This window comes from Myotis myotis, unplaced genomic scaffold, assembly GCF_014108235.1.
Source record: "Myotis myotis isolate mMyoMyo1 unplaced genomic scaffold, mMyoMyo1.p scaffold_m19_p_9, whole genome shotgun sequence".
NCBI lineage: Eukaryota > Metazoa > Chordata > Mammalia > Chiroptera > Vespertilionidae > Myotis > Myotis myotis.
The window spans coordinates 25,864,731-25,890,496 of NW_023416401.1; the positions used below are offsets into that span (position 1 = coordinate 25,864,731).

General features: G+C 49.7%; 1 protein-coding gene across 1 annotated transcript; it reads left to right on the forward strand.

Annotated features, from left to right (window-relative positions):
• Nucleotides 1-5,222: 5,222 nt before the first annotated feature.
• CD40 (CD40 molecule) lies at nt 5,223-21,895 on the forward strand. Its single transcript, XM_036323309.1, has 9 exons — nt 5,223-5,350; nt 8,458-8,533; nt 8,892-9,017; nt 9,555-9,701; nt 10,013-10,106; nt 18,628-18,689; nt 20,542-20,628; nt 20,754-20,779; nt 21,311-21,895. The coding sequence occupies exons 1-9, from the start codon at nt 5,300-5,302 to the stop codon at nt 21,470-21,472; spliced, it is 831 nt and encodes a 276-aa protein (XP_036179202.1). The 5' UTR covers nt 5,223-5,299; the 3' UTR covers nt 21,473-21,895.
• Nucleotides 21,896-25,766: the final 3,871 nt, after the last annotated feature.

A 25,766-nucleotide genomic window follows, 5' to 3' on the forward strand; every position in this document is an offset into this window, starting at 1 on the left:
GAAGAATTTGGATTACCTTCTCCCAACCAAAGCCATTTCTTGTTCCAGACATTAGAACCCATGAAGGCTGAGGACCAGACCTAGGGTTTTATTCTCTAGGAATCAGGATCAATCAAATCATGATTAGGCCATGATCAAGATAGAGACCTATACTTAATGTTAACTCACCCATCTGTTGTTTTCCCACCCATCTGTTTTGTTGGCTCTTGGGTTTCCCTAATTTCTGGTTGGGTTATTTCCTGAGTTTCTCAGTTCCCTCTGATAAATCCCAACCCTACTCTGCAGAGCTGAAGGAAAATATTTTTGTCCACAGTTGGACCCGGGAATCCCAGTTAGAGAGGCTAGTCATCTGGGGAAGATTGGCAGCTACCCAGGACAGCATGGAATGAGCAGGTGGATCCCTTCAGTCTCATATAGTCCCACCTTCACTCAACAAACGCTTGTTCAGCATCCAGCATGTTCATGGGCTCTTTGTGGGCATCAGGCTATAAAGATCTTCCTTTGTAGGAATCAAGTTAGGTAGGAGGAATGGCCCAGTCCAGATGTTATTGAATGGGAGCTCCTGTTACTTAGAAGTTGGCACTGTAGCCCATGGCCAAGCCAACATGTCCTATGCACTCTGCATTCCAAATGGGAGCCAGATACTTTCCCTCGAATGTTTGCTAAAGGGGCCAGAGCTGAACCTCTATCTTAGTCAAAACATCACTTTCTTTTTCCTTGTCCATTTAATAATCCTGATGAGGGAGGAGTTCTCTGGTTTTATTGAGGGATATATATTATGGTGGTAGACAATCTTTCCCACTTTGATTGGGAGTCTCTGTGGGGTGCGGCTACAGTGTTTTGGCCAGGTTCAAGCCTCGGACTAATGAAAGACAGGGTCCTCTCATTGCCACTTGCAAGTCCCAGCTGGAAGGGCAGGGCCCTCCCAGCACAATCATAGCCAACGGCTGTGGTTGTAAGCTTGAACCTATGGTCCAAACACGTGGCCCCACGTGCCTTGTGATAGAGTTCGGGTGCATGTAGTTAAGTGAGGTTGAAACTCATGAGAATGCTGTAAACAACGTGATCACGGCCCTACTTTGCCTCGTGGCATCTGCTATAAAATAAAGACACGGCTTGTGGGCGCTGGCGCTGTCTCCTCATCAGGGAGCAGCGTCCCACCGAGACCCAGCTTTCATTCTCTTGTCTGTCTATTCTCAATCCTTTCACCCACCCCCCCTCCGCCCCCTCAGGATCACCTTTGGCCGTAACAGTCTCTCATGGTGATTGAGGGGTGACTGCAAGAGAGGATGCTAGGATGCTGTTCCCCAGTGGGATCTACTTGGTAGTTGACTTGCTGATGTCCCCTGTGCCTATCTGAGCAGGAAGAAGAGAGGTGGAGAGAGGGGTCACCATGGAGCAGCTGGCCAGGATGCGTGAGCATCTCTGGGTCAGGTGGAACTTGCAGTAGTTAGCTGGGCTTTCTGATATTCCACCAAGCAGTCTGACTGCTGTGCACAAGGGTCTCCCCAGTGGCAGGAGCCTAGGTAGTGAGGCAAGGCAGGAGAGAGAGCTCAAGCCTGAGCTGGATGTCCTCTGTCAGAGAACTGGGCAGTGGGGAAGCCTCCAAGAAACTTAATGTGCCCCAGGAGAAACCATATGTGGACACTTGCCACTCTGGGTTGGCTAGGGAAGCAGTGTTTACAAGAGGGAGAGGGCTATTGCAGAGGGCTATTCCCACTCCCTCCTCTCAGTGTCAATAAGGGGGAGGGTGCTGGGGCATGTCTCCCAACCAGGCCATGCCCCTCCTCCCCCAACCTTTTATCCAAGCAGGCAGGGACCTGGCTCAAGTCAACCCTTGGATGAGTAAGGGAGAAGATAAAATGAGATTTAAATTGAGTTTGAAAATAAAGCTTTCAAGGATGAAGGTTTAACAACAGAAAGTGATCCAAAAATAAAGCAATCTGCTGGAGATGTCATTAAGGGATGGAAAAGGGAGATTCAACACAACAGGGCTAAGGCTGAGATTAGGGGGGAAGCTTCATTATTATGCCCCACCGAGTTGAGTCGCCTCGGTACACTGGTTTCACGAGTACACAGAATAATTGAAATATAGTGTCTTGCATAGGTAAGCAGCCGCAGAAAACTGAAAGGGCCCAGGGAGGTTGGCTGTTGGAGAGGACTTTCCAAAGAAGGGGCAGCTGAGCTGAGCCTTGAAGCCTTGAAGGGTGAGAAGGAGTTGGTACAACAAAAGGAGAGTGGAGAAGAGCTTTACAGGAAGAGGTGACACTACAGTCTGGAGCAGCAAGTTGAAGGCAGGAAGGACAATTAGACATGCAGGCCAGAAAGTCCATGGCCTCAGGCCCTGTGAGCTTAAGAAGTGAGGGCTCTGGGGGAGTTGTTTCAAATCTGGGAGCAACACAATGGGGTTTGCATAGTAGAACCATCTGGTCACCAGATTGTGGCAGTGCTGTGGACTTAACCCTCAGGCACACTTCTTACCCCTTCACCTGGCCCTATGACCCCCAACTCCCATACGAAGGCCATTTTCTCTGTGATTCCAAAACCCTGGGTTCCCACTCTTTTACTGCCCTTTGCTCTACTCCCATCACTGGACCCTTCATAGTTCTCTTTGATACACTCTGAAATATTGCCATCCTCCCCATAAATCATCTTCTCTCTTTCCTTCTCCGACATACTCTTCCCAGCCCAAGTAGATTCTATGCCTTCTTTGGGTCTGTGCCTGCCAGCACGTTTCCTCGGGGTATACATATACTAAAATATCTTCCCTTTATGCTATCTGGTCTTCACCCCATGGGGCAACCGAAGATTACTATGTATTCTTTCACACATTAATTTAAGCTGCTTTAATTGCTGCTCTGATATGTTTTATATAATATAATTAATGTTTTAATTCTGTGTGCTTGCTTTCCAAGGCAGTTTTGTGAAGGGCCCAATTTTGAAATCAAGCACATAAAGAATAAATAATGGCTGACGTTATTATAGTGATGCCCCCGCACCCGAAGGGAATTAAAAGTGTGCTGGTTTTTTTGAAGTGGCTTAAAAAGGGAAAAGATATTTTAATGTTCTCTTCATTCTGGGCCAGCTTGGGTGGCTTCATGAAGTCCCCTGGATGCTGATTTCAAGTGTTTCTCCACTGTTGGCATCTGACCACCAGCTTGAGGTCTGTGCTTCCACCATCAGCTCTCTAGCTCCTGCCTCCACTTCCTTCCTGATGGAGCCTGTGATTAGAATGATAAGTTACTGAGCCCACTCACTCACTCACTCACTCAGGCATTCAGTGATTGTGTATTGGTTTTCTATTGTGTGCCCAGGCCTCGGGTAGATTTAGTCCTGTCTTCAAGGAATTCACAGTCAAATGTGGGCAGCAGGCGGAGTTATAGCCCAGCAGGATAACGCTGTGGGAACACAGGGGAAGGGGGAAGGTGGAGCAGAGTACCTACCTGTGTCTCAGGTTGTTAAGAGGAGACTTAAGAGGAGGCAACATTTAAATTGGCTTCAGAAAGGAGAAGGGGAAGAAGAAAACAGCAAGACACAGTAAGAAAAGACAATTGTGTGTTTGGAAAATTGGGAGGTGAGCAGGGCTAAAGCCATTATACATGGGAGGATATGACAGGGAGTGAGTGAGTGGGGAGTGGGGACAGGTTGGGGCCGAGTGGAGAACGGTTTGCTCTGCAAGAAGGAGTTTGGACTATCCTGAGGGTATAGGGTAGCCCAAAGGGGTTTTTGATTTTGTTTTTAAAAAGTATGTTTTTATTGATCTTAGAGAGAGAAGGGAGAGACAGAAACATCTATAGGCTGCCTCCTGAAGCTGCCTACTGGGGATCCAGCCCATAACCTGGGCATGTGTCCTGACTGGAATTGAACCAAGGACCTCTTGGTGCACAGGTTGATGCTCAACCACGGAGCCACACCAGCTGGGCAAGCCCAAAGAAGTTTTTAAGCAGTGGAGTGTCCTGATCAGATTAGATCTGGGGTTTATAAAGGGAACTGCAGTATAAATGAGAGGGAGGCGGGGCGGGGGCGGGGGAGGAGGGAAAGGGAGAGAGAAAAGCTGTTAGAGTTGCCTAGCACATAGTAGGGGCTCAGTCATATTTATTGACTGGGCGAGGCTGTCGGGACAGTCCAGGTGAAAGATGATGAGCCTCTGAATTAGGGTAGTGGCAGAGGTGATGGAAAAGAGAGGTTGGCTTCCAGAGGTAAAATCCACAGGGCTCTTTGCATCAGAAGCCAGGAGAATGGGGTTAGCAGCCCTCTCCTCTCCTATCCCCCCAGCTCTGCACACCCTGGTCTTTGGCCTGGCCCAGAAATTCAGAGCTTGGAGAATTATCACCTCAACCACTGTCTAGTTCTAGTTCTCCAGGTTTCATGGGGAAAAATTGCACTCAAGGGCACTCCGCCCATCAGAGGCACAGCCTAGAGCAGAACCCAGGAAACCTGGTGTCTATTGTGTGCTGCAGAGCAGAGACTGTTAACACTGATTCAAGAAAGGCTGGGAGGGCCAGCCTGGAGAAATGTGAGCACAAAGGTGTGTGTGTGTGTGTGTGTTTCTGCAGAACAAGAGGGTGGGAGTCTCCTGAGATTCTCTAGGGGTCCTAGTGCTTAGAGACAGAAGGAAACTGGGATGGGATAGAATCTGGTGGTGGTGGGGCGCATGGTTGCGTGGATGGATGGATGGATGGACGGACGGACGGGAGGCAGGGACACTGGGCACATACAAGGGAATTTCCTTTGAAAGAGAAACTCTAAGAGGGAAACTCTCTTCCTTGAAACGCCTCCCCAGCCCTCCTTCCCACACCCCAGCGGTGGCCTTCCCGTTTTTTTGGGGATGGGGAGGGGGAACTTCCTTAGGCCTCTCCACCCGCGGTGGGGACGCTTTCGGTTCTGCTGGGATTCCCGGAGGCGGCGGGGGAAGAACCGTGGGGGTCCTTGTGGTGTCTTCCCAGCCCCGGTGGGGATCTCTCCTCTTCCTTTGCCCCCCAGGAAAGCCTGCAGGCTCCTTCCTCTCTCCAGCTTGGCCTTTGGAGTCCCGGGGGCTAAGGAGGAAGGGCCCTCCCTGGGACCCTCCACTCCCCTTTCCCAGCGCGTCCTTAAACTCCCCGGGGAAACTGAACCCGGGAATATCCTGGGGAAATCCCAGACCCGCGCGTCGCCGGGAGCCCCGCCCTCCCCAGCGAGGCCGGCCGCGATTGGCCCGCGGAGACCACGCCCCTCTAGTGGGCGAGGCCACCGCTGGGGGCCGGGAGCTACTACAGAGCGGGTCCCGCACGCTCCCGCGCCGCCTGTTTCCGACCTCGCCATGGTCCGCCTGCCTCTGCAGTGTCTCCTCTTGGGCTGCTGGTTCACCGCCGTGAGTTGGATTTTTGCTCCGACCCGACGGCGGAGTTTGGGATTTGAGAGGGGAAGGGGCAGAGAAGCCTTCCTTCGGGGAAGGGCTCTTCTACCTGATTTTGTTGAGGACAGAAGGGTGGTGGAAGCTCAGCCTGGGACCCTGGGGTCCTGGCTGCATTAGCTGGGCTGCCTCTCTCTCCTCCCAGGCTGGGGTTCCAGGTAGCCCGCAGAGGGTGCGACGCGGGGGCACTGCAGGCAACGTGCCAGGACAGCGTGGATGGGGTTGTGGTTTGGGGAGCCTCAAGCCTTCATCAGGAAAGGCTGGCGTCTGGTTCTCCTCCAAGGCCGGCCAGCAGTGGGAAGGAAGGCGGGCCGAGGGAAGGGGAGGATCTGGCTGGTTTCCTGTCCCTTCGCATGTGGACAGATGCCAGCTCTTAGAGTGGTTATCGTCTCCTTGCCAGCTGGGCTGCCTTCTTCCAGGGCATCTTGTGGGCACAAGGGGTGATCCGACCTAGGAGGATTGCTCAAGGCCATGTCTCCGCATCCTGAGTTCAGGATGACATAGGGGGGCTGTGGGGGAGATGAATAGTTCAGGGGACCCAAGAAAGGGTTTCTCCGGGCACCAGAGGGCTCAGACATGCCCGACCGAGCATGTCTCCGGGATTTTCAGAAGCCCACACTTGTCTCACTTTTTGTTTAAGTGTATTTTTGTAGTTCCTCATTCTGGAGGCTGGGAATCCCCCAAGTACCTTACCCTCTCATCCCAACCCCTCTGGTCTCCCCCGACTCTCAGGGGCTGTAGTTTCTGGCATGAGGTCTGAGCAGGAATGGAGCCGTGCAGGGGGTGGTAAGGGAAGAGAGTCCCCCGGGAAGCTGCTTTGTTCCCAGAACTCTGGTTTTCACTCTAAGCAAGGGCTCCAGGAGGAGAGGAGCACCTCCCCGGGGCGGAGCTGGAAAGAAGAGAGGTCGTGTAGGAGGGAGAGGGGGCAGAGCCAGGGGAGGGCGTGAAGCTGGTTTGGGCTTCTCGGGAGCGTACTCCCAATTTTGGCTCCGGGTAGACCTGGGCTGTGACAACGCCAATGGCAGCTGCTACTTATCAAGAGCTTCCTGCGTGTCAGGCCCTGAGGAAAGTGCTTTCCATGTGTTCGCTGTCTGGTTTCTTTGAACTCCCAGTATACAGACGAGGAAACAGGCTCAGAGAGAAGGAGTCTTGCCAAAATTCTCATAGCTAGGATATAAACCTGGATATAAACCTGCATCTGCCTGGGTCCTGAGCCCGTCTCTCAGGTGGTGAGAGCCTCCCAGCCTTGGTGTCAGAAGGACTGGAACTATGGAGTGGGAACTGGGGATGGACCAACTTTCAGAGGAGGAACCCTATTTCTCATGTGTTTGAAAATGGCATAAAGGACTTTCATGGCCGTGGGACGTGGGGGGAAGGTCCGCGGTGTTGCAGGGAGAACCTTCACAGGCTTTGAAGGTTGATGAATGTTGTGATGTGATGTGATGTGATGTGATGATGGCGGCAGCCGCCTTTTCTGTTTCCTTCCCCATTTGGGGTAAGACACATTTCCCGTAAGCAATGGCTGACTGAGAGCCACCCATTAGGCAGGATCCTGAACAGCCAGCCAGTCAGCCAGGACACTGGACATTCAAGCAGATACTCACTATGTATGATAATCAAACTGCTACTTAATGAGCACCTACTATGTTCTAGACACAGTGCCAGGCCACACACAAATGTTCGTTCTCATCTTTACAACCTAAACTGTGGGTAGGTGTTATTACTCCCATTTTAGAGATGTGGAAACTGAGAGGAAGAGAAGCAAATAGCTAGTAAGTGTTGCAAAGTCAAGTGCTGCAAAGACAGAGAGCCTGAAGCTGTTTGTCTCTCGAACCTGTGCTTTTTTCACTGGCTGTTCCCAAAGCGTGGGATGATTGTAGGGAGCACACGCACACAGAACTAAACAACAGTGATGCACTTTGCAGTTCTGTTTTAAACCCTTTGATTTTTTTGAAGGAGGAAGTCTCTGGAGTTAGAATATAGTTAGTTAATACTTCTCAAGTGCTTGCTAATCCTCCTTTTAAAACAAAAATCAAGAGCAGGCCTAGGGTAGAGGCCATTGGCAAGCAAAGCAACCAGCTGGCGTTTCATAACGTTGTTTTGTTGCTGTTGAATTTTATTTTTAGGGTTACCTTTTATTTATGAGACGTTCTCATGGCAATGACATAAGGTTTACATGGAAAAGAAATGTATTTAATTTAGTGAGAAGTAATTAATATCATGCGTTGTACCTGGAAGTAGTAAAAGTGAGGGTGAGAGCCAAGCTGATGGAGAGAGGGAGAGTACTGAGACCTGTCTTCTCTTTCAGATCCTATCACTGTGAAACCCTGTGATTTCAGAGAGAGAGAGAGAGAGACAGAAACATCAATGATGAGAATCATCCATCGGCTGCCTCCTGCATGCCCCCTATCAAGGATCAAGCCTGAAACCTGGGCATGTTCCCTGAACAGGAATTGAACCCGTGACTCCCTGGTTCATAGGTCAATGCTCAATCACTGAGCCGGGCTAGTCTGACCATTTGTAAAGTGAAAGGGTTGGATTTTATCTTCCCAGCTTCACAATGTTCTGGCATTTTATGAGGGAGGGCTTAGAGGGGAAAAACACGATGAGGCTTGGACAGGGAAAGGGGTGGGGAGCAGAAGAATAATAGGAGGAAGAGGCCAGGTGCTAAATATAGCCCCAACCTAGGACTAGGACCAGCTGAAGCAGCCAGTCTCTGGACTCCAGGGGCGGTCCTGGGGTCCTCACGTGCTTTTGAATCTTTGTGAAGATGAAAGTGTCAGGAGTCCCGACAAAAGGAAGATCTGTTTAGTTCAGAGACTATTGTGAGGTTCAAGCACAATCGCTTTGTAAAAGACCAGCACGATTCTCTGGGTGCTTTTACAATCGTATCAGTTGGCAGTTTAGTTAAAAATAACCAAGCCAAGTAGTAGGCAGGCCCCACTGTTCTGCTTTGGATTTCCGCTTCAGCTCTAACCCCTCTCCCGGCTGATTTTCACCTTCCTGCCAACGAGGCTACAGCAGAGATTCCCAGATCCCCTCAAATTGCCCAATTCTGTCTTTAGGTCCACCCAGAACCACCTGCATGCAGTGAGAACCAGTACCCCACAGAAAGCCAGTGCTGTAATCTGTGCCCGCCAGGTGAGACGCCTCCCTCCAGCCTCACGGCGGGACCCCTCGTGGTTTGCTGGCAGATGCAGGCTCCATATGTCATCTGTAAACCTGAGTCTTAAATGGCCCCTGGGATTGCCCAGCCCTGCCCTGCTGTCAGAAAGTGGTGGGTTCCCTCTGTGCCTACTCAGGACTAAGGTTCCTGTATCTTCCTTGGCCCCCCACCCTCCTACCCATGACCTGACTCTGAAGGCTGGAAGGCTCTGAGACTGTCACCTTTGAATCCTCTGCCCGAAAGCCCAGCCTGCTCCCAGCCTGCTCAGTTTTTGGTAAATGTCTGACTCCCAGAGTTGGTCAGAGCTGCCTCATTTTCTGATGCTTTTTCCAGGACAGAAACTGGTGAATGACTGCACGGCGGTGACCGACACAGAATGCGTCCCTTGCAGTGAAGGCGAATTCCTGGGGACCTGGAGCAATGAGAGGCGCTGCCATCCACACAGATACTGCGACCCCAGTGTGTGGGCTGCAGGGGACCGGTGCTTGGGAGTGGGGCTGATATTCCAGCTCATTCTTTTTTTTAAAATTAATGTATTTTTATTGATTTCAACGAGGAAGGGCGAGGGAGAGATAGAAACATCGGTGATGAGAGAGAATCATTGATTGGCTGCCTCCAGCACTCACCCTACTGAGGATTGAGCCTGCAACCTGGGCGTGTGTCCTTTACCGGAATCGAACCCGGGACCCTTCAGCCTGCAGGCCAATGCTCTATGCACTGAGCTCTATGCACTGAGCCAAACCAGCAAGGACTTCCGCTCATTCTTGACAATGCAGCCATTAACCCTCGCCCCCTCCCCTCCCTTTTATTAAAAATAGAAAGCCAGGGTCTGTTTGGATTGATTGGAGTCTAGGCTATACTGGTTGTTAAATAATTTGACTGCTATCCCTACTTGGAAGAGGGTCTAAGAAAAAAAAAAAAAGCAGGAAGTGTGAGGAGTGGGGCTCAGAGAGTCCCCAGCAAGGGTGCCCATCCTTCCCACCCATCTCTGTGCAGACCTAAAACTCCGGATCCAGAGTAAAGGCACTTTGGAAACAGACACGACTTGCACGTGTGACGAAGGCCAACACTGTGTCGACGAGGTCTGTGAAAACTGCGCCCCACACAGCTCTTGCCCCCCTGGCTTTGGGGTCAAGGAGATCGGTAAGTGGCCTGTCTGAGAATCGGCTCTAGAGGCAGGAGGGAGGAGTTGAGGGCCAAAGGCAAGGGGCTGGGCAGTGGAGGGAATGGAGACTACAGCCTACATCAGGATGTCTCCTAGAGTGAGCAGGAAATGAACCCTTCTCATTCTGGCTCCTGCCATGGCATCTGCCTTGGGAGGGCAGTGGGAGAAGCCTTCCCAGGGGCTGCAGCAGCGGCGGAGGCTCTCCGCCGGGGAGGAGGGCTTAGAGCAGGAAGACTGGGAGCCAGACAGGTAGTCCATTGTGTGATGAATGCCCCCTTCTCCCTCCCAGCGACAGGGGTTTCTGACACCATCTGCGAACCCTGCCTGGTCGGCTTCTTCTCCAATGTGTCATCTGCTTATGACAAGTGTCATCCTTGGACGAGGTATAAGAACTCATCCCTGGTGTTTTCTGTCCCAAGAGGGGCATGGGGTCTGCTTCCATCTGATCCTGCTATCTACCCTTCAGCCCCGGCTCCCATGTCCACACACACTCATGCCCGTGTAAAACCTCAGAGTGACCTCCTGGACAACTGACCAAATGGGCACTTTTTAGCATTTTCTTGTCTGTGCTCTGTTGGTGGTAATAGACACTGTTGATCTCTCCAACTCCATGAAACTCTCTTTCCTCCGGTACATGGTGACACCTCTCCTCCTTTCCTTCTCCGCCCCTGGTCCTCCTGAACTGGTTTCTTAGGCCTTTGTTCTGCTCTACTTTTTAACCACTTTGCCTGCCTCCCCTGGACCACCTCATCTGTTGTATTCATGGCTTCGAGCTACCATCTCTCCTACCATCTCTCTTGGGTGGTTCCCAATCAACATCTCTTGACTAGATTTGTCTCCTGGACCCCAGACTGTCAAATCCAACGGCCGAGGGTACATCTCCCTGCAAGTGACCCACAGGCACCAAATGGGCTCACCTTCCTGCTCCCCTCACCCTCGGTGGAAGCCACCACCATGCCTCTGGGCACTTGTCCCGTAGTCCCCCCTCACCTCCAAATCAGTCACCTCCTTGCCTTCCAGATGTTTTGGGACTCCACCCTCTCACTATCTCAGTGGTGCCATTTTAGCCTGGGCCTCATCACCGCGGTCTGAACGGTGCCTTAGCCTCCTCATTGACCTCCTCACCTCTAGTCTCCCCCTTTCATCTGGTTCTCCCTTCACTTGCCAAAGTGAGTTTTCTGCAGTTCATTTTAGATCACAGCACTCTCTGTTTACAGTGCTTCACGGCTCGCTGGGCCTTTAGGTCAAACCTAGACTCTCTCGCGTGGCCTCTGACCTTCCTGACCTCTTCCCACCTCCTGCTACTTGCAGTCTCCTCAACACACTGTTCATACTCTTGCATCAAGCTCTTCTGCCTGGACTACACTTTAACACATGCCCCATTAACTTTTTACATTTAATTTTAAAAAATGGGTAAGATAGGCGCCTCAGACAGAAGGCACAAAAGGGCCTACAGCGATAAGTCTCCCTTTCACCCCTTCCCTCAGCCCTCCAGTGCTCCTTGGAAGCAGACACTTCCTTACATGTCTTCCCATCGACAAACACACAAACACATACGTGCTCATGTGCAAACACTTATTGTCCACACAAATTGTAGCATCTCATATACACTTGGTCCTTTGTTTACTGTCTGCCTTTCTCCTAATAGGTTGCAAACTCCTTAAATGTAGAGACTTGGCTCTTTTCCCCCTTCCACTTATGCATCCCTTATGCCTAGACCAGTGCCTAGAACAGCCATGGGCAAACTACGACCCGTGGGCCGGATCCGGCCCGTTTGAAATGAATAAAACTAAAAAAAAAAAAAAAAGGCCGTACCCTTTTATGTAATGATGTTTACTTTGACTTTATATTAGTTCACACAAACACTCCATCCATGCTTTGTTCCAGCCCTCCGGTCCAGTTTAAGAACCCATTGTGGCCCTCGAGTCAAAAAGTTTGCCCACCCCGGCCTAGAACATAGTAGGTGCCCAATAAATTTTACTGGTCCATGTCGACCGATGAGTGGTGTCACGTTGGGGCAGTAGAACCAGAGCGCTGGGTTCGAATCTCACTGCCGCTGAGGAAGGGTGTGGCCCTGCGCCAGGTGTGACCCTCATCTCTCTGAGCCTCAGTGCCCTCATCTGGAAGTTGGGGATGACCTTCGTCTCATGAGGCTTGAGGAAAAGACTGGTGGGAGTGTTTTGTAAGCTCATGAACACTCTCCTCATGTATATGCTTTCTTTGAAGTTTCTCCCTCCCCCCCCCCCCCCCGCCCCACTTTAGATGTTTTTTTTCTTTGTGACGTGCCTCTCAGACAATTCCTCCTCCTCCTCCTTGGACCATGTTGGACCTGCTCTTCTATATCTAGACTCCTTCTTTGGCCTCCTGGCTGGCCACTTCTCTGCGATTTCTCGTCCTGTGAGCTCTCTGGCCAGCTGAGTCCTCCCACGACTTACGTCATCTGATTGGATGCTGATATGACTCACAGCTGAATCCCGTTGAAACCTTCATGGCTGACTAGCAGTGATCGGGTTCTATCAGTGATCTGGTTCTAAAGACCCAACTTTTCCATGGTTCCATAATGCATCTGGCATCTCACCCACCTGATCTCTGTATCACATTGTCCTGCTTAGTGGGAATGTACCACGGCTCTAAATTGTATGTCCTTCGGGCCGACTCAGACCTAACTTCTCCAGGGGAGTCTTTCTGGACGACTCTTAAACCAGAGGTTCTCAACTAAGCAATTTTGACAATATCTGGAGCCGAGACTGGGAAGGGGGATGCCACTGATATCGAGTGGGTGGAGGCCAGAAATGCTGTTAAACATCCTACAGTGCATGGGACAGACCCCCTTACAGAGAGTTATGTGGCCCAAAATGTCAGTGGTGCCGACGAGGTTGAGAAGCCCTGTCTTAAACCAAATGGATCATGTCTCCATTCCTGCCATTGCAGATTTCATCTCCTCTTCTCTGGACAATTCCCAGTTCACTTTAGCCTATATCACAAGGCTTGGCAGTCATTAGAGACGCTCCAATTATTACCCCTTCAAGATGCGTAGTAATCTTTCCTCTGCACTCATGAGTGCCATAAGAACAGAGTTTGCACTGTAACCAGCACAGGAGGATGCATGAAATATGTGCTGAGTGAAGCTGGACCTGTTGGTTGTTGATGGTCTCCCTCTGGGGTTGGAAATCTTTTTTTTTTTTTTAAATATATTTTTTATTGATTAAGATATTACATATGTGTCCTTGTCCCCACGTTACCCTCTACCCACCCCCCCCCCCCGCCCCCCGCTCATGCCCTCACCACCCCCGTTGTCCGTGTCCATTGGTTAGGCCTATATGCTTGCATATAAATCCTTTTGTTGATCTTTCCCCCTTACCCCTCCCCTCCCCTACCTTCCCTCCAAGGCCCGACAGTCCAATCAATGCCTCTCCGTCTCTGGATCAGTCCTTGTTCATCAGTTTATGTTGTTCATTATATTCCACAAATGAGTGAGATTCTGTGGTATTTATCCGCTCTCCAGTTCCATCCATGCTGTGGCAAATGGTAAGAGTTCCTTTTTCTTCTTCCTCTTCTTAAAGAATACCTTTCAGCATTTCATATAATGCTGGTTTGGTGGTGATGAACTCCTTTAGCGTTTTCTTATCTGTGAAGCTCTTTATCTGGCCTTCTATTCTGAATGATAGCTTTGCTGGATAAAGTAATCTTGGTTGCAGGTTCTTGCTATTCATCACTTTGAATATTTCTTGCCACTCTCTTCTGGCCTGCATGGTTTCTGTTGAGAAATCAGCTGACAGTCGTATGGGTACTCCCTTGTAGGTAACTGACTTTCTTTCTCTTGCTGCTTTTAAGATTCTCTCTTTATCTTTTGCTCTTGGCATTTTAATTATGATGTGTCTTGGTGTGGTCCTCTTTGGATTCCTTTTGTTTGGGGTTCTCTGCGCTTCCTGGACTTGTAAGTCCATTTCTTTCACCAGGTAGGGGAAGTTTTCTGTCATTATTTCTTCAAAAAGGTTTTCAATATCTTGCCCTCTCTCTCCTTCTGGTACCCCTATAATTCTGATGTTGGTACACTTGAAGTTGTCCCAGAGGTTCCTTACACTATCTTCATATTTTTGGAATCTCTTTTCTTTTTTCTTTTTCGGTTGGGTATTTTTTGTTTCTTTGTATTTCAAATCTTTGACTTGATTCTTGGGATCCTCTTGTCTGCTGTTGTATCTCTGTAAATTATTCTTTTTTTTTTTTAATTAAATCTTTATTGTTCATATTATTACATTTGTTCCTCTTTTTTTTCCCCCCATAACTCCCCTCCTCCCAGTTCCCGCCCCACCCTCCGCCCTCACTCCCCACCCACTGTCCTCATCCATAGGTGCACGATTTTTGTCCAGTCTCTTCCCGCATCTCCCACACCCTTTTCCCCCGCAAGAATAGTCAGTCTATTCCCTTTCTATGTCCCTGATTCTATTATAATTACCAGTTCATTCTGTTCATCAGATTATTTATTCACTTGATTCTTAGATTCACTTGTTGATAGATGCATATTTGTTGTTCATAATTTGTATCTTTACCTTTTTCTTCCTCTTCCTCTTCTTAAAGGATACCTTTCAGCATTTCATATAATCCTGGTTTGGTGGTGATGAACTCCTTTAGCTTTTCCTTATCTGTGAAGCTCTTTATCTGACCTTCAATTCTGAATGATAGCTTTGCTGGATAAAGTAATCTTGGTTGTAGGTTCTTGGTATTCATCACTTTGAATATTTCTTGCCACTCCCTCCTGGCCTGCAAAGTTTCTGTTGAGAAATCAGCTGACAGTCGTATGGGTATTCCCTTGTAGGTAACTGAGTTTCTTTCTCTTGCTGTTTTTAAGATTCTCTCTTTATCTTTTGCTCTTGGCATTTTAATTATGATGTGTCTTGGTGTGGTCCTCTTTGGATTCCTTTTGTTTGGGGTTCTCCACGCTTCTTGGACCTGTAAGTCCATTTCTTTCACCAGGTGGGGGAAGTTTTCTGTCATTATTTCTTCAAATAGGTTTTCAATATCTTGCTCTCTCTCATCTTCTGGCACCCCTATAATTCTGATGTTGGTATGCTTGAAGCTGTCCCAGAGGCTCCTTACACTATGCTCGCATTTTTGGATTCTTTTTTCATTTTGCTTTTCCGGTTGGGTGTTTTTTGCTTCCTCGCATTTCAAATCATTGACTTGATTCTTGCGCTCCTCTGGTCTGCTGTCGGGAGTCTGTATAATATTCGTTATTTCAGTCCGTGTATGCTTAATTTCTAGTTGGTTCCCCAATATAAGATCGAGGGTCTTATTAGTTTTCTTGTAGATCTCATTAAGTTTATCGGCGGCTTCTAAACAGTTCTTGAGAGACCTTAAAAGTGTGGTTCTGAACTCTATATCTTCCATTGACAATTTTGTCCTGTTTCTTTGTCTCCGCATTTTGTTATGCTTCCTTGGTGCACCCCCTAGTGGTCTTTGTTCGCAGTCTTATAGTTAAATCTTGATTGTTGTAGCTAATTCCAGGGAGGGTTTGACCTCCAGGCCAAGTGGCTATGAGAATCAGCTGTGTCAGCAGTGAGAGAACTTCTGTCCTCTAGGGAGGTGCTAATCTAGCCTTTGCCTGAGGCTATCCGGCAAAAGCCTCTGTGCAGGGCTTGGGCGGGGCGGGTCGCACAGGATCAACAGGGTGGGCTGGAGAGAGCAGTTATGGCGGCTCTCAGTCCTGTCCCCAGGGGCTCTGCCTCTCTGAGTCCCAGCACCCGCTGCAAAGCTCAGAGAGAAAGCTGCACTCGCTCTGACCGAAGCCAGACAGTCCCGCTTCTCCCGTTTGAGTCTGGGTCCCTAAAGATTCGCCCGGATCTGGAGCTCAGAGTCTGCGACTCCCTCCCGATTGAAAACGCCAACCGCGCCCTCCGCCGCCAGCCCGCTCCGCGCACTCCGCACCTCAGACTTTGACTTCAGCACTGCGCCTCCTCTGAGTGTCCGTATGCGTTTCTCTTTCCTCCTAGTTGTAGGACTTCCACTCAGCCAGCATTCCTGTGGTTCTGGGTGATGTCCCTTCCGTTTTTTGGTTTCACTTTTGAAGTAGTTGTTCAAAGCAGCAAACTCCGGCGTTAACCTATGCCGCCATCTTGGTTCTCCCTGTCATTAATACTGTAAATTATTCTTTATTTCAGTCAGTGTATGCTTAATTTCTAGTTGGTCCTTTTTCATGTCCTCCATGGTCTCACTATACTTATTGAGGGATTCATTAAATTTATCGGCGGTTTCCATAAAATTCTTGAAAAACCTTATAAACGTGGCCTTGAACTCTATATCCAGTCGTTTGCTTTCCTCCATTTCTGCCATTTGTGACCTGTTTCTTTGTCTCCGCATTTTGGCTGCTTCCCTGTGTTGATAGAGTGGCCCTGTGCGCCAGGTGTCCTGTAGGGCCCAGTGGCTCAGCCTCCCCAGTTACCTGGGGTGGACACTCTTGGTGCACTCTTGGTGCCTTGGTTGTTGTAGGATCACTGGGAGGAATTGACCTCCAGGCCAATTGGCTGTGAGAATCAGCTGTGTCTGAAGTGGGAGAACTTCTGTGCTGAAGACACCCTTCTGGGGCAAGACTTGCTTCAGTGGGGCTTTGGTGCTCACTGAGTCTGCCTCCTGAGTGTGTCCCTTATGGATCTGAGGAGTTGCAATCTGGATGGTCCCCCTCTGACCACTGGGTACAGTGGCTCCTGGATCTAAGGAGGTGCTAATTCAGCCTCTGCCTGAGGCCACACAGCAGGAGCCACGAAGAGGCTCAGCTGTGAAGCAGTTGCAAGCCGCTGCGGGGCCTTGGGCCTTCTCTTGGAAGTTCCGGGTCTGCCTGGCTCGGCTGCAGTTAGGTACATTCACATGCAAAAGCCTCTGCCGCAGCCTGGGTGGGGTGGGGTCTCAGGGAATCAAAGGGCGGAGCAAGCAGCTATGGCTGATTCTCCGCCCAGCCCTAAGGAGTCGCGCGTCTCAGTGACCCGATAATTGCTGCAAGCACCTCTGAGGGAAAGCCGCCCTCAAGTTCGCCCGCTGCCCGACAGTCCAGCTTCTCCCTGTATGAGTCCTGGGTCCCCAGAGACTTCCCGGAACCAGAGTTCAGAGCAGTTGGGAGCTTGTGATTCAAAAAGACAGCCGCGTCCTCAGGTGCCATGCCCTTTCCATGCGCACGCGAGCCGCAGTACCTCTGCACTTCACCTCCGCAGCTCCTCTGGCTCTCAGTGTGCTTTTCTTTCCGTCTAGTTGTAGAATTTACACTCAGCCAGCCTTCCTGTTGTTCTGGATGATGTCCGCTCTGTCCTTTGCGGTATTTTTCAATTGTTGTGGGAGGCGGCAATTTCCCGGTGTTTATCTATGCCGCCATCTTAGTTTCCTCCTCCTGGGGTTGGAAATCTTATGGTTGGCAAACTTAATGTCTCATTCTCTCTCTCTCTAGTTTTTTTTTTTTTATATTGCTTAAAGTATTACAAAGAGTATTACATATGTCTCCTTTTTTTCCCCCCGCCCTTGACAATCCCCTGGCCTCCCCTATTCCCCAGTGTCTTATATCCATTGGTTATGCTTATATGCATGCATACAAGTCCTTCGGTTGATCTCTTACCCCGCCCCCTCCTGCCCTCCCACCCTCCCCGGCCTTCCTGCTGTAGTTTGATAATCTGTTCGAGGCAGCTCTGCCTCTGTATCTATTTTTGTTCATAAGTTTATAATGGTCTTTATTATCCAGAAATGAGTGAGATCATGTGGTATTTTTCCTTCATTGACTGGCTTATTTCACTTAGCATAATGCTCTCTAGTTCCATCCATGCTGTTGCAAATGGTAAGAATTCCTTCTTTTTTACAGCAGCATAGTATTCCATTGTGTAGATGTACCACAGTTTTCTAATCCATTCATCTACAGATGGGCACTTAGGCTGTTTCCAGATCTTAGCTATGGTGAATTGTGCTGCTATGAACATAGGGGTGCATATATCCTTTCTGACTGGTGTTTCTGGTTTCTTGGGATATATTCCTAGAAGTGGGATCACAGGGTCAAATGGGAGTTCCATTTTTAGTTTTTTGAGGAAACTCCATACTGTCTTCCATAGTGGCTACACCAGTCTGCATTCCCACCAGCAGTGCACAAGTGTTCCTTTTTCTCCACATCCTCTCCAGCACTTGTCGTTTGTTGATTTGTTGATGATAGCCATTCTGACAGGTGTGAGATGGTACCTCATTGTTGTTTTGATTTGCATCTCTCGGATGATTAGCAACTTTGAGCATGTTTTCATATGTCTCTTGGCTTTCTGAATGTCCTCTTTTAAAAGGTGTCTATTTAGGTCCTTTGCCCATTTTTTGATTGGATTGTTTACCTTCCTTTTGTTGAGTTGTATGAGTTCCCTATAAATGTTGGAGGTTAAACCCTTATCAGTGATAGCATTGGCAAATATGTTCTCCCATGTAGTGGGCTTTCTTGTTGTTTTGTTGATGGTTTCTTTTGCTGTGCAGAAACTTTTTATTTTGATGTAGTCCCATTTGTTTATTTTCTCTTTAGTTTCCAATGCCCTAGTATCTGTATTGGTGAATCTAGTTTTTCTTTTTTTTAATAATTTATTTTAATTTTTTATTTTTAGGGCAAAATCAGTAATGTTTTTAGAATAAACATATGATACATTATATGACATACATTATTTAGCCTTGCTTTTGAAGTCTGAGTTGATGGACTTGTTTTCAAAAGTTATAATCTACAAATGATTGGCTCTTTACACTTATAATCTATGTTTATAAATGCTTATATAATTATTCTGTATATTTTTAAATATTCTCTCTCTCTCTCTCTCTCTCTCTCTCTCTCTCTCTCTCTCTCTCTCTCTCTCTCTCTCTCTCTCTCTCTCTCTTTCTGTATGTGTGTGCACATGTGTGTCCACACAGCTGTGAGATCAAAGGCCTGGTGGAGCTACGGGCAGGGACTAACAAGACTGATGCTGTCTGTGGTGAGTCCTGGAGAATGGGTCCTGGCAGCTGGCTAGGGAAGTAGGGAAATACAGGTGGAGCCTGAGGCATACAGAAACAATGAGTGGGAGGGGAAGTGAGAGGAGGAAGCAGTTTGGAGTTGGGGTGGGCAAGTCAGCTCCCCTCTCGAGCCTCAGTTTCTTCATCTGTAAAATGGGATGATAACAGCACCTTCCTGAGTGGGTTGGTGGAAGTGCCTAGCATGGGTTCTTGCACTTTGGAAGTGCTTCATCGAAGCTATTCTGCAGCCCCCCTCACACTTCAAGGACCAGCATGGTGTGACACGGTTTCCTCTCAGGGCCCTCAGCTTTGATTTTAGAACGAGGAGGTTGGCCTACAGCACAGATCACAGACTCAAATAACTACAGGGACTAGGCAGGTCATGTTAATAAGTGAAAAAGGTCAGAGGTGAGAAAAACACACTCTCTTTGCTTTTTTTTTTTTTTAACATTCATTTTCCTTTTGGCAGGGCTGGGTGAGGGAAGCATTTACCTTGGGCACACTATTTAAAGGGGTGCCTGAAAAATGCAGTAATCAAGATAACATTTTTTTTTTTTTTTGGTTAATCCTCACTCAAGGGTATTTTTCCATTGATTTTTAGAGAGTAGAAGGGCGGGGGAGAGACACAGAGAGAAACATCGATGTGGGAGAGACGTATCATTGGTTGCCTCCTGCACACACCTGGACTGAGGCCAAGGATTGAGCCTGTAACTGAGGTATTTGACCGAATCAAACCTGGGACTCTTCAGTCTGCAGATCCATGCTCTATCCATTGAGCTCAACCAAGTAGGGCAAGATAAGCAACAGCTTGATGTAATATTTAAAAAAGAATAAAAGTCAATGCAAAAAAATCCATAATGAGCAAACTATAAAATTTTAACTAATGCCATGGTCCAACCTTGCATCTGCATGACCCTGCCTGACTTGCCTGAGCCTAATTTTGGAAACTTTATGAAAAAAAACAGGCAGCCAACCTGTGGGCCATAATTTGATGATATGATTTTTTTTTTTTAAAACATGACATGAAAATATTACCTTGATTACTGAGTTTTTTTTGTATCCCTTTAAATTTTGTCCCAAGGTGTGTGCCTTACCCTAGTCCAGTGGTTCTCAACCTTCCTAATGCCGCGACCCTTTAATACAGTTCCTCATGTTGTGGTGACCCCCAATTTCATTGTTACAAATTGAACATAATTAAAGCATAGTGATTAATCACAAAACAGTATGCAATTATATATGTGTTTTCCAATGGCCTTAGGTAACCCCTGTGAAAGGGTCGTTTGACCCCCAAAGGGGTCGCGACCCACAGGTTGAGAACCGCTGCCCTAGTCCCTGCCCTGCCTCCTAGTCTTCCTTCCGTTTTCTCGTTTGGAATGGAAACTGAGGTACAAGAAACACGTTTATTTCCCCTCCATTCTTCTATAACAAAGGCAACAGGGCGGACAGAAACGATGCAGGTCCTCAGCACCTCAGCACGGGCACAGAGTGGGAGGGAGGGGAGTGTGGGGAGCGGTGGGGAGCGGGCACTCGGTTCTGGCCAGTGAGTGCCAGGTGGGGCTGCTGGTCCAATGGGGCTAGATTCCCACATTTCTAAGAGAAACCAGGTGTCTAGATTTTAAATCTGCAGTCGCCCCCAAATGAAAAGGTTTAACATAATTTAAAAATGTGCTGGTCACACTAAAGACATCTGCTGGCCACGGCTCACCAGGGCCACCTGCTCGAGGCCTGTCAGGGATGAGCTCAGGCCTGGGAGGATTGTAGAGTCTGGGGAGGTCCAGCAGCTCTGGGCCTGGGGTGGGGGGGGAGCCATCGCTGAAGTCTCCGTTTCTCCAGGTATCGAGCATCGGAAGAGAGCCCTGGTGGTGATCCCCCTCGTCGCAGCCCTCCTGTTGGCTCTCCTGCTGGTGCCTGTGTATTTCTGTGAGTCCCCACAGGGAGGTGATGAGGAAGGCAGGGAGGGAGGAGAAGGTCAAGCAGAACCGGCTGCCTGTTTCCTTATCTGGCCTCACTACTAAGTCTCCACCCCTCTATTTTTTTCTCTCTAGGGAAGTTGCCCAAGGTAAACTGCAAGGTAGGTCACCCCTGGGCACTGGCTCTGAACTTGGCAAACTGCAAAGAAGATGGACTCACTGGTGCCTTTATGGCAGTAAAACCAATTCAGGGTCTGCCCTGTGGCCAGTGGGGTGACAGCAGAACTGGCTGCTCTGCCTCCCGACCCCCCAGTCCCATTCGCGGGATCCAGAGCTCCTCCCATCCCCTCCCTCAGCGCCAGCCTTCGTTATCCCCAGAGCGCATTTCTCCACAGAGCTGCCCTGGCACCATGGTCAAAGTCAGTGGCGTCATTTGCTGTTCTTTCCTGGCATCCAACACGTGGGGAACCACTTTGGGGCCTTGGTGCAGGCCAAGGGCCAGACCGGAGGGGCACCTCCTTAAACCCACTGGAAGCTTCTTGACACCCTCAGTGTGGCCAGCAGGGGGCAGGAGGCACCCATGGAATCTGCCCTGATTGGGGAAGCAGGGGAGAGGGCTTGGGGAGCATCCCCTTGGCGGGAGGGCTCCTCAGAGGTGTTGCTGAGCATAACCTCACCCCTTGGCTCACCAGACCTTCTGCCCTGAGGACCCCGGGAAGGCCAAAAAGGATGCACGGGCAGATCCTGTGGAGGTGGAGGACACCGCTCCCGTGCAGGAGACCTTACACTGGTGCCAGCCCGTGGTGCAGGAGGATGGCAAAGAGAGCCGCATCTCGGTGCAGGAGAGACAGTGAGGCTGTGTGTGCCCGGGAGCATGGCAGTATGGACAAATGTGCACGTGGCCGCGGAGCCTGGAGCTGCAGCTGCGACATGAGGGCGAGGGGCTGGCGCTAGGCACAGCCCCCCTCTGCCTGCACCCCTGCGGCTCAGAAACAGTTCACTCAGGGGAGCCTCCTCCTCCAGCCTGGAGCCGGTCAGCCTCCCAACTTGCTTTTAAAGATGGAGGCAAGACTTTTTTTGGGGGGGCGGGGGGCGGGGGCATATAGTAACAGCATCAAACCCTCCAGCCCAGCCGCTCAGTGCCCAGTGGTTTCTATGAGCCCAGGGGGACATCTACACGAATATCACTGCAGTGTCGTTTGTGACAGGACAACCGGAAGCAACTTAACTGTCCATCAGCGGGACTGGCTAAATAAAATGGTAATATATTTAGGTAACAGGATCTCAAACGCACTGTCATGGGAAAAAGCAGGTTGCAGAATGACAGGCATGGGTTTTTTTTTTTTAAAGCACACACCCCTAATCAATATGATCTGTCACCTGTGGGCCCGTGCACAGACATAACATGTGCTGTATATGTAGGTGTAACACGGGTTCTGGGAGGATACACAGGAACCTTGCAGCTCTTGGGGTTGTCATGCCCGGATTGGGGAAGAAGGCTCTGGGGGAGGGTTGGTAAAGAAGATTTGACTTTTTCATAAGGCTTCATCCCGCCCCCCCCCCCCCAACGCCCCGCCCCAAAGGAGAGTGAATTCACATACTGCTTATGTAACTAAAGTCATCAAACATGTGAAAAAAATGGGGGTGGACATGCTGGGTGACAGGAGCAGCTACATTTGCTGTCAGGCTCCCAGAACCAGGGCACTTTGGGAGGCTGAATAAGAATGTCCCCAGGCTGCCAGCCCTCCCTGTGTGCTCGCATTTGGCACCAGTTTGCAAAGGATTCTCTCCATTTCATTCATGTTCACAAAACAGCCTGGGGGACAGGCAGGGCCCGCACCCCTCCCTCTTTACCAGGTGGAAACAGAGGCCCAGAGACACCAAGTGACTTGCTGATGGTTGCACAGCAGTTTGTAGTGATGCTGCTCAGAGCTCCCCACTCCTGGTCCTGCACTGCTTCTCCCAGACCTGCCTGATCTCTGGAACCCAAATCTGTGGCTCCTTCCCAGGGCGATCTTGGGCCTCCCACCTCCTTCTGACCTCCCAACTGCTACAGGAGCTGTGCTTCTCAGTCAGATGGCACCCCTTCCCCCAGCAGTATCTTAGGATAAAAATAACCATCCTGTTCTCTTTTCTCGCTGTGCCAACTGAGGGGGAGCCTGGCCAGGAGGAGCAGCAGATGGAGTCGGAGCAGAGGGGAGGGGAGCGGAGGGAGGGAAGGAAGGGTGTAGGGCAAGGAAGAGAAGGATGAGCCATGCAACGCCCTGGCACAAAGATTAATATTCATGGTGTGGATGAGGCCAGGCTGGTTTAACCCAGGGATTGCCCCCAACCCCCTAAGAAGCTGTTCTGATTTCCCCAATGTGTCCTATTGCCTGGAGGGCGGGGGTGGCGAGGGCTTGTCCCCGATGAAGGCTGTGGGGGCAGCTTGGAATCCAGAGAGGCACCTGGCTTGGCAGGCTTCCCAGAAGGGCTCCAAGAACCATTTGGAGGCACCAGGTGGAGAGGTTTGGTTTAGAAAGTGGAGCAAAGTGGTGGTGTGATGGGGCGGGGACCTCACCCTCATCTCCTACCTAGAGTTCCTTTTGTGCGTGGCCGCATGGTGGATAGAGACAAAGGACCCACCACCTCTGCCACCTCTCACCTGTGGGTTACTGTCCATCTTTTAGCATCTCAGGTTCCCCATCAGGCAAACGGCGACAGTACCGCCGGTGCCTCTGGGTCAGAGTTCTCAGTCTTGAGCACGTGTCAGCATCACCAGAAACGACAGGCTGCTGGGCCCCGCTGCCAGGGCTTCTGATTGAATGGGTCGGGGCTAGAGCTCAAGGATCTGCATTTCTAACCAGTTTCCCAAGTGATGCTGCTGCCGGTCCAGGGGCCGCACTTTGAGAACTTGCTTTTGGCATCAGATAAGCAGTTGGGTTTCTATTGCAAGGACGTGGGATCACTTGCCTCGGGGCTTTCCCTGGTCTTGAAAACATGGTTGGGGGAGGTGTAGGGCAGGTAAGACATACCTGGGGAGTTAATAACAGGGAACACTGTCAACCAACGAGGCCTGCGAGTTGGAGGGTGAACTCAGCCTCCTTGCCCTTGGGCGGGACAGACGGAAGAGCAGTCTGCAGTGTCCCGTGGGTTCCCTAGAGCAGTGGTTCTCAACCTTCCTAATGCCACGACCCTTTCATACAGTTCCTCATGTTGTGGTGACCCCCAATTTCATTGTTACAAATTGAACATAATTAAAGCATAGTGATTAATCACAAAACAGTATGTAATTATGTGTTTTCCGATGGTCTTAGGTGACCCCTGTGAAAGGGTCGTTCGACCCCCAAAGGGTTGTGACCCACAGGTTGAGAACCGCTGCCCTAGAGGGACGGAGCCCCAGCTGCCCCTCTGCACTGGTTTCCTTCCTTTCCCGGTCTCACTTCCCCATCCCCTCTGGTGTTGTCCGGGTTCAGCTTCCGAATACACTACCTGCATTCCCTCCTCGTCACAGATCCTGCTTCTGGGAGAAGCCCTCTCAGAGCCAGCAGAGCTCACGCCTAAGAAAGTCTGCTTTTGTACAGTAGTCCTCCTTATCCGTGGCTTCAGTTACCTGTGGCATCTGGGGTCCAAACGTTTTAAATGGAAATTCCAGAAATGAACAATCCATAAGTTTTAAACTGCGTGCTGTTCTGAGCACCGTGATGCAATCTTGCACTGTCTGCGTTATCCCTCCTGGGGCGTGAATCATCCCTCCGTCCGGCACAGCCACGCTGTGTGCTCCCACCGTTAGTCAGTAGCTGTCTCCGTTATCAGATCCATTATCAGAGAGGGAGGGAGACCACATTCACATAACTTTTATTCCAGTAGATTGTTAAAATTGTTCTATTTTATTATTAGTGATTGTTGATCTCTTACTGTGCCTAATTTATAAATTTAATTTTATCATAGGTAGATAGATGTCTATATATAAGAAAAGATAGTACGTAGAACATACAGGGCTTAGTACTACCGGTGGTTTCAGGTGCCCACTGAGGGTCTTGGAGTGTATCCCCTGTGGATAAGGGGGTCTGCTGTATATCTTGGGGTCCCTGACAAAAGGACAGGGTTGATCTTTCTTTTTGTTAATCCTTATCTGAGAATATTTTTTTAAAATCGATTTTTAGAGAGAGTGGAAGGCGGGGGGGAGAGACAGAAACATTGATGTGAGACACATTGGAGGCGTTGCCTCCCGCATATGCCCAGACTGGGGCAGGGGATGAAGTCTTCAATGGAGGTACCTGCCCTTGACCAGAATCGAATCCGGGACCCTTCAGTCCGCAGGCTGACACTCTAACCACTGAGCACCCGGCTAGGCCGGGACAGCCTAGCCGCTGTAGCAAGTTCTGTGTTTTAAGTGGAACCCGGCCAACGTTCTGTGACCTTGGGAAAGCTACTCCTTGGTTCTGGGTCGCCCACCCCCCACTCCAAATGTGTAATGAAGGCCTGGGGCGCTAGGCTTTCTAAGGGTCTTGCCAATTCTACAAATAAGTGCAGAGGATAAACCCACTATAGCAGTGATGGCGAACCTATGACACGCGTGTCAGAGGTGACACGCAAACTCATTTTTTTGGTTGATTTTTCTTTGTTAAATGGCATTTAAATATAAAATAAATATCAAAAACATAAGTCTTTGTTTTACTATGGTTGAAAATATCAAAAAATTTCTATATGTGACACAGCACCAGAGTTAAGTTAGGGTTTTTCAAAATGCTGACACGCCGAGCTCAAAAGGTTCGCCATCACTGACGTAGAGGGTCCTCTCCTGGCTGAGTGGCGGGTAGGTGTGAGGCACGCATCATCCAGAGGGTGGCGCCAAGGTAACATCTGAAGACCCTGGTGGCTGGCTTTTGCCAGCTCTCACGCCACATCCTGCCTTTACTTGGAGATGAAGACTTGCCTCCCTCCACACATTGGTCTGGCCGGCTCCCGCCTGTACTCTGCAACTGCGTCCGTTCCCCAGGCCGGGTCGCCCTCATCACTGCTTCCTTCCTTTAGCAGCATCGACTGCATTGCCTCTGTGGTCCCATCCTGAGCTAGGGTTGTGCACAGTTGCACACTGGGAGTGTGCACAGACTGATGTTCATCATTGCTGGGCACAGAGCTCAGAACTTTCTTTGTATTGTCTTC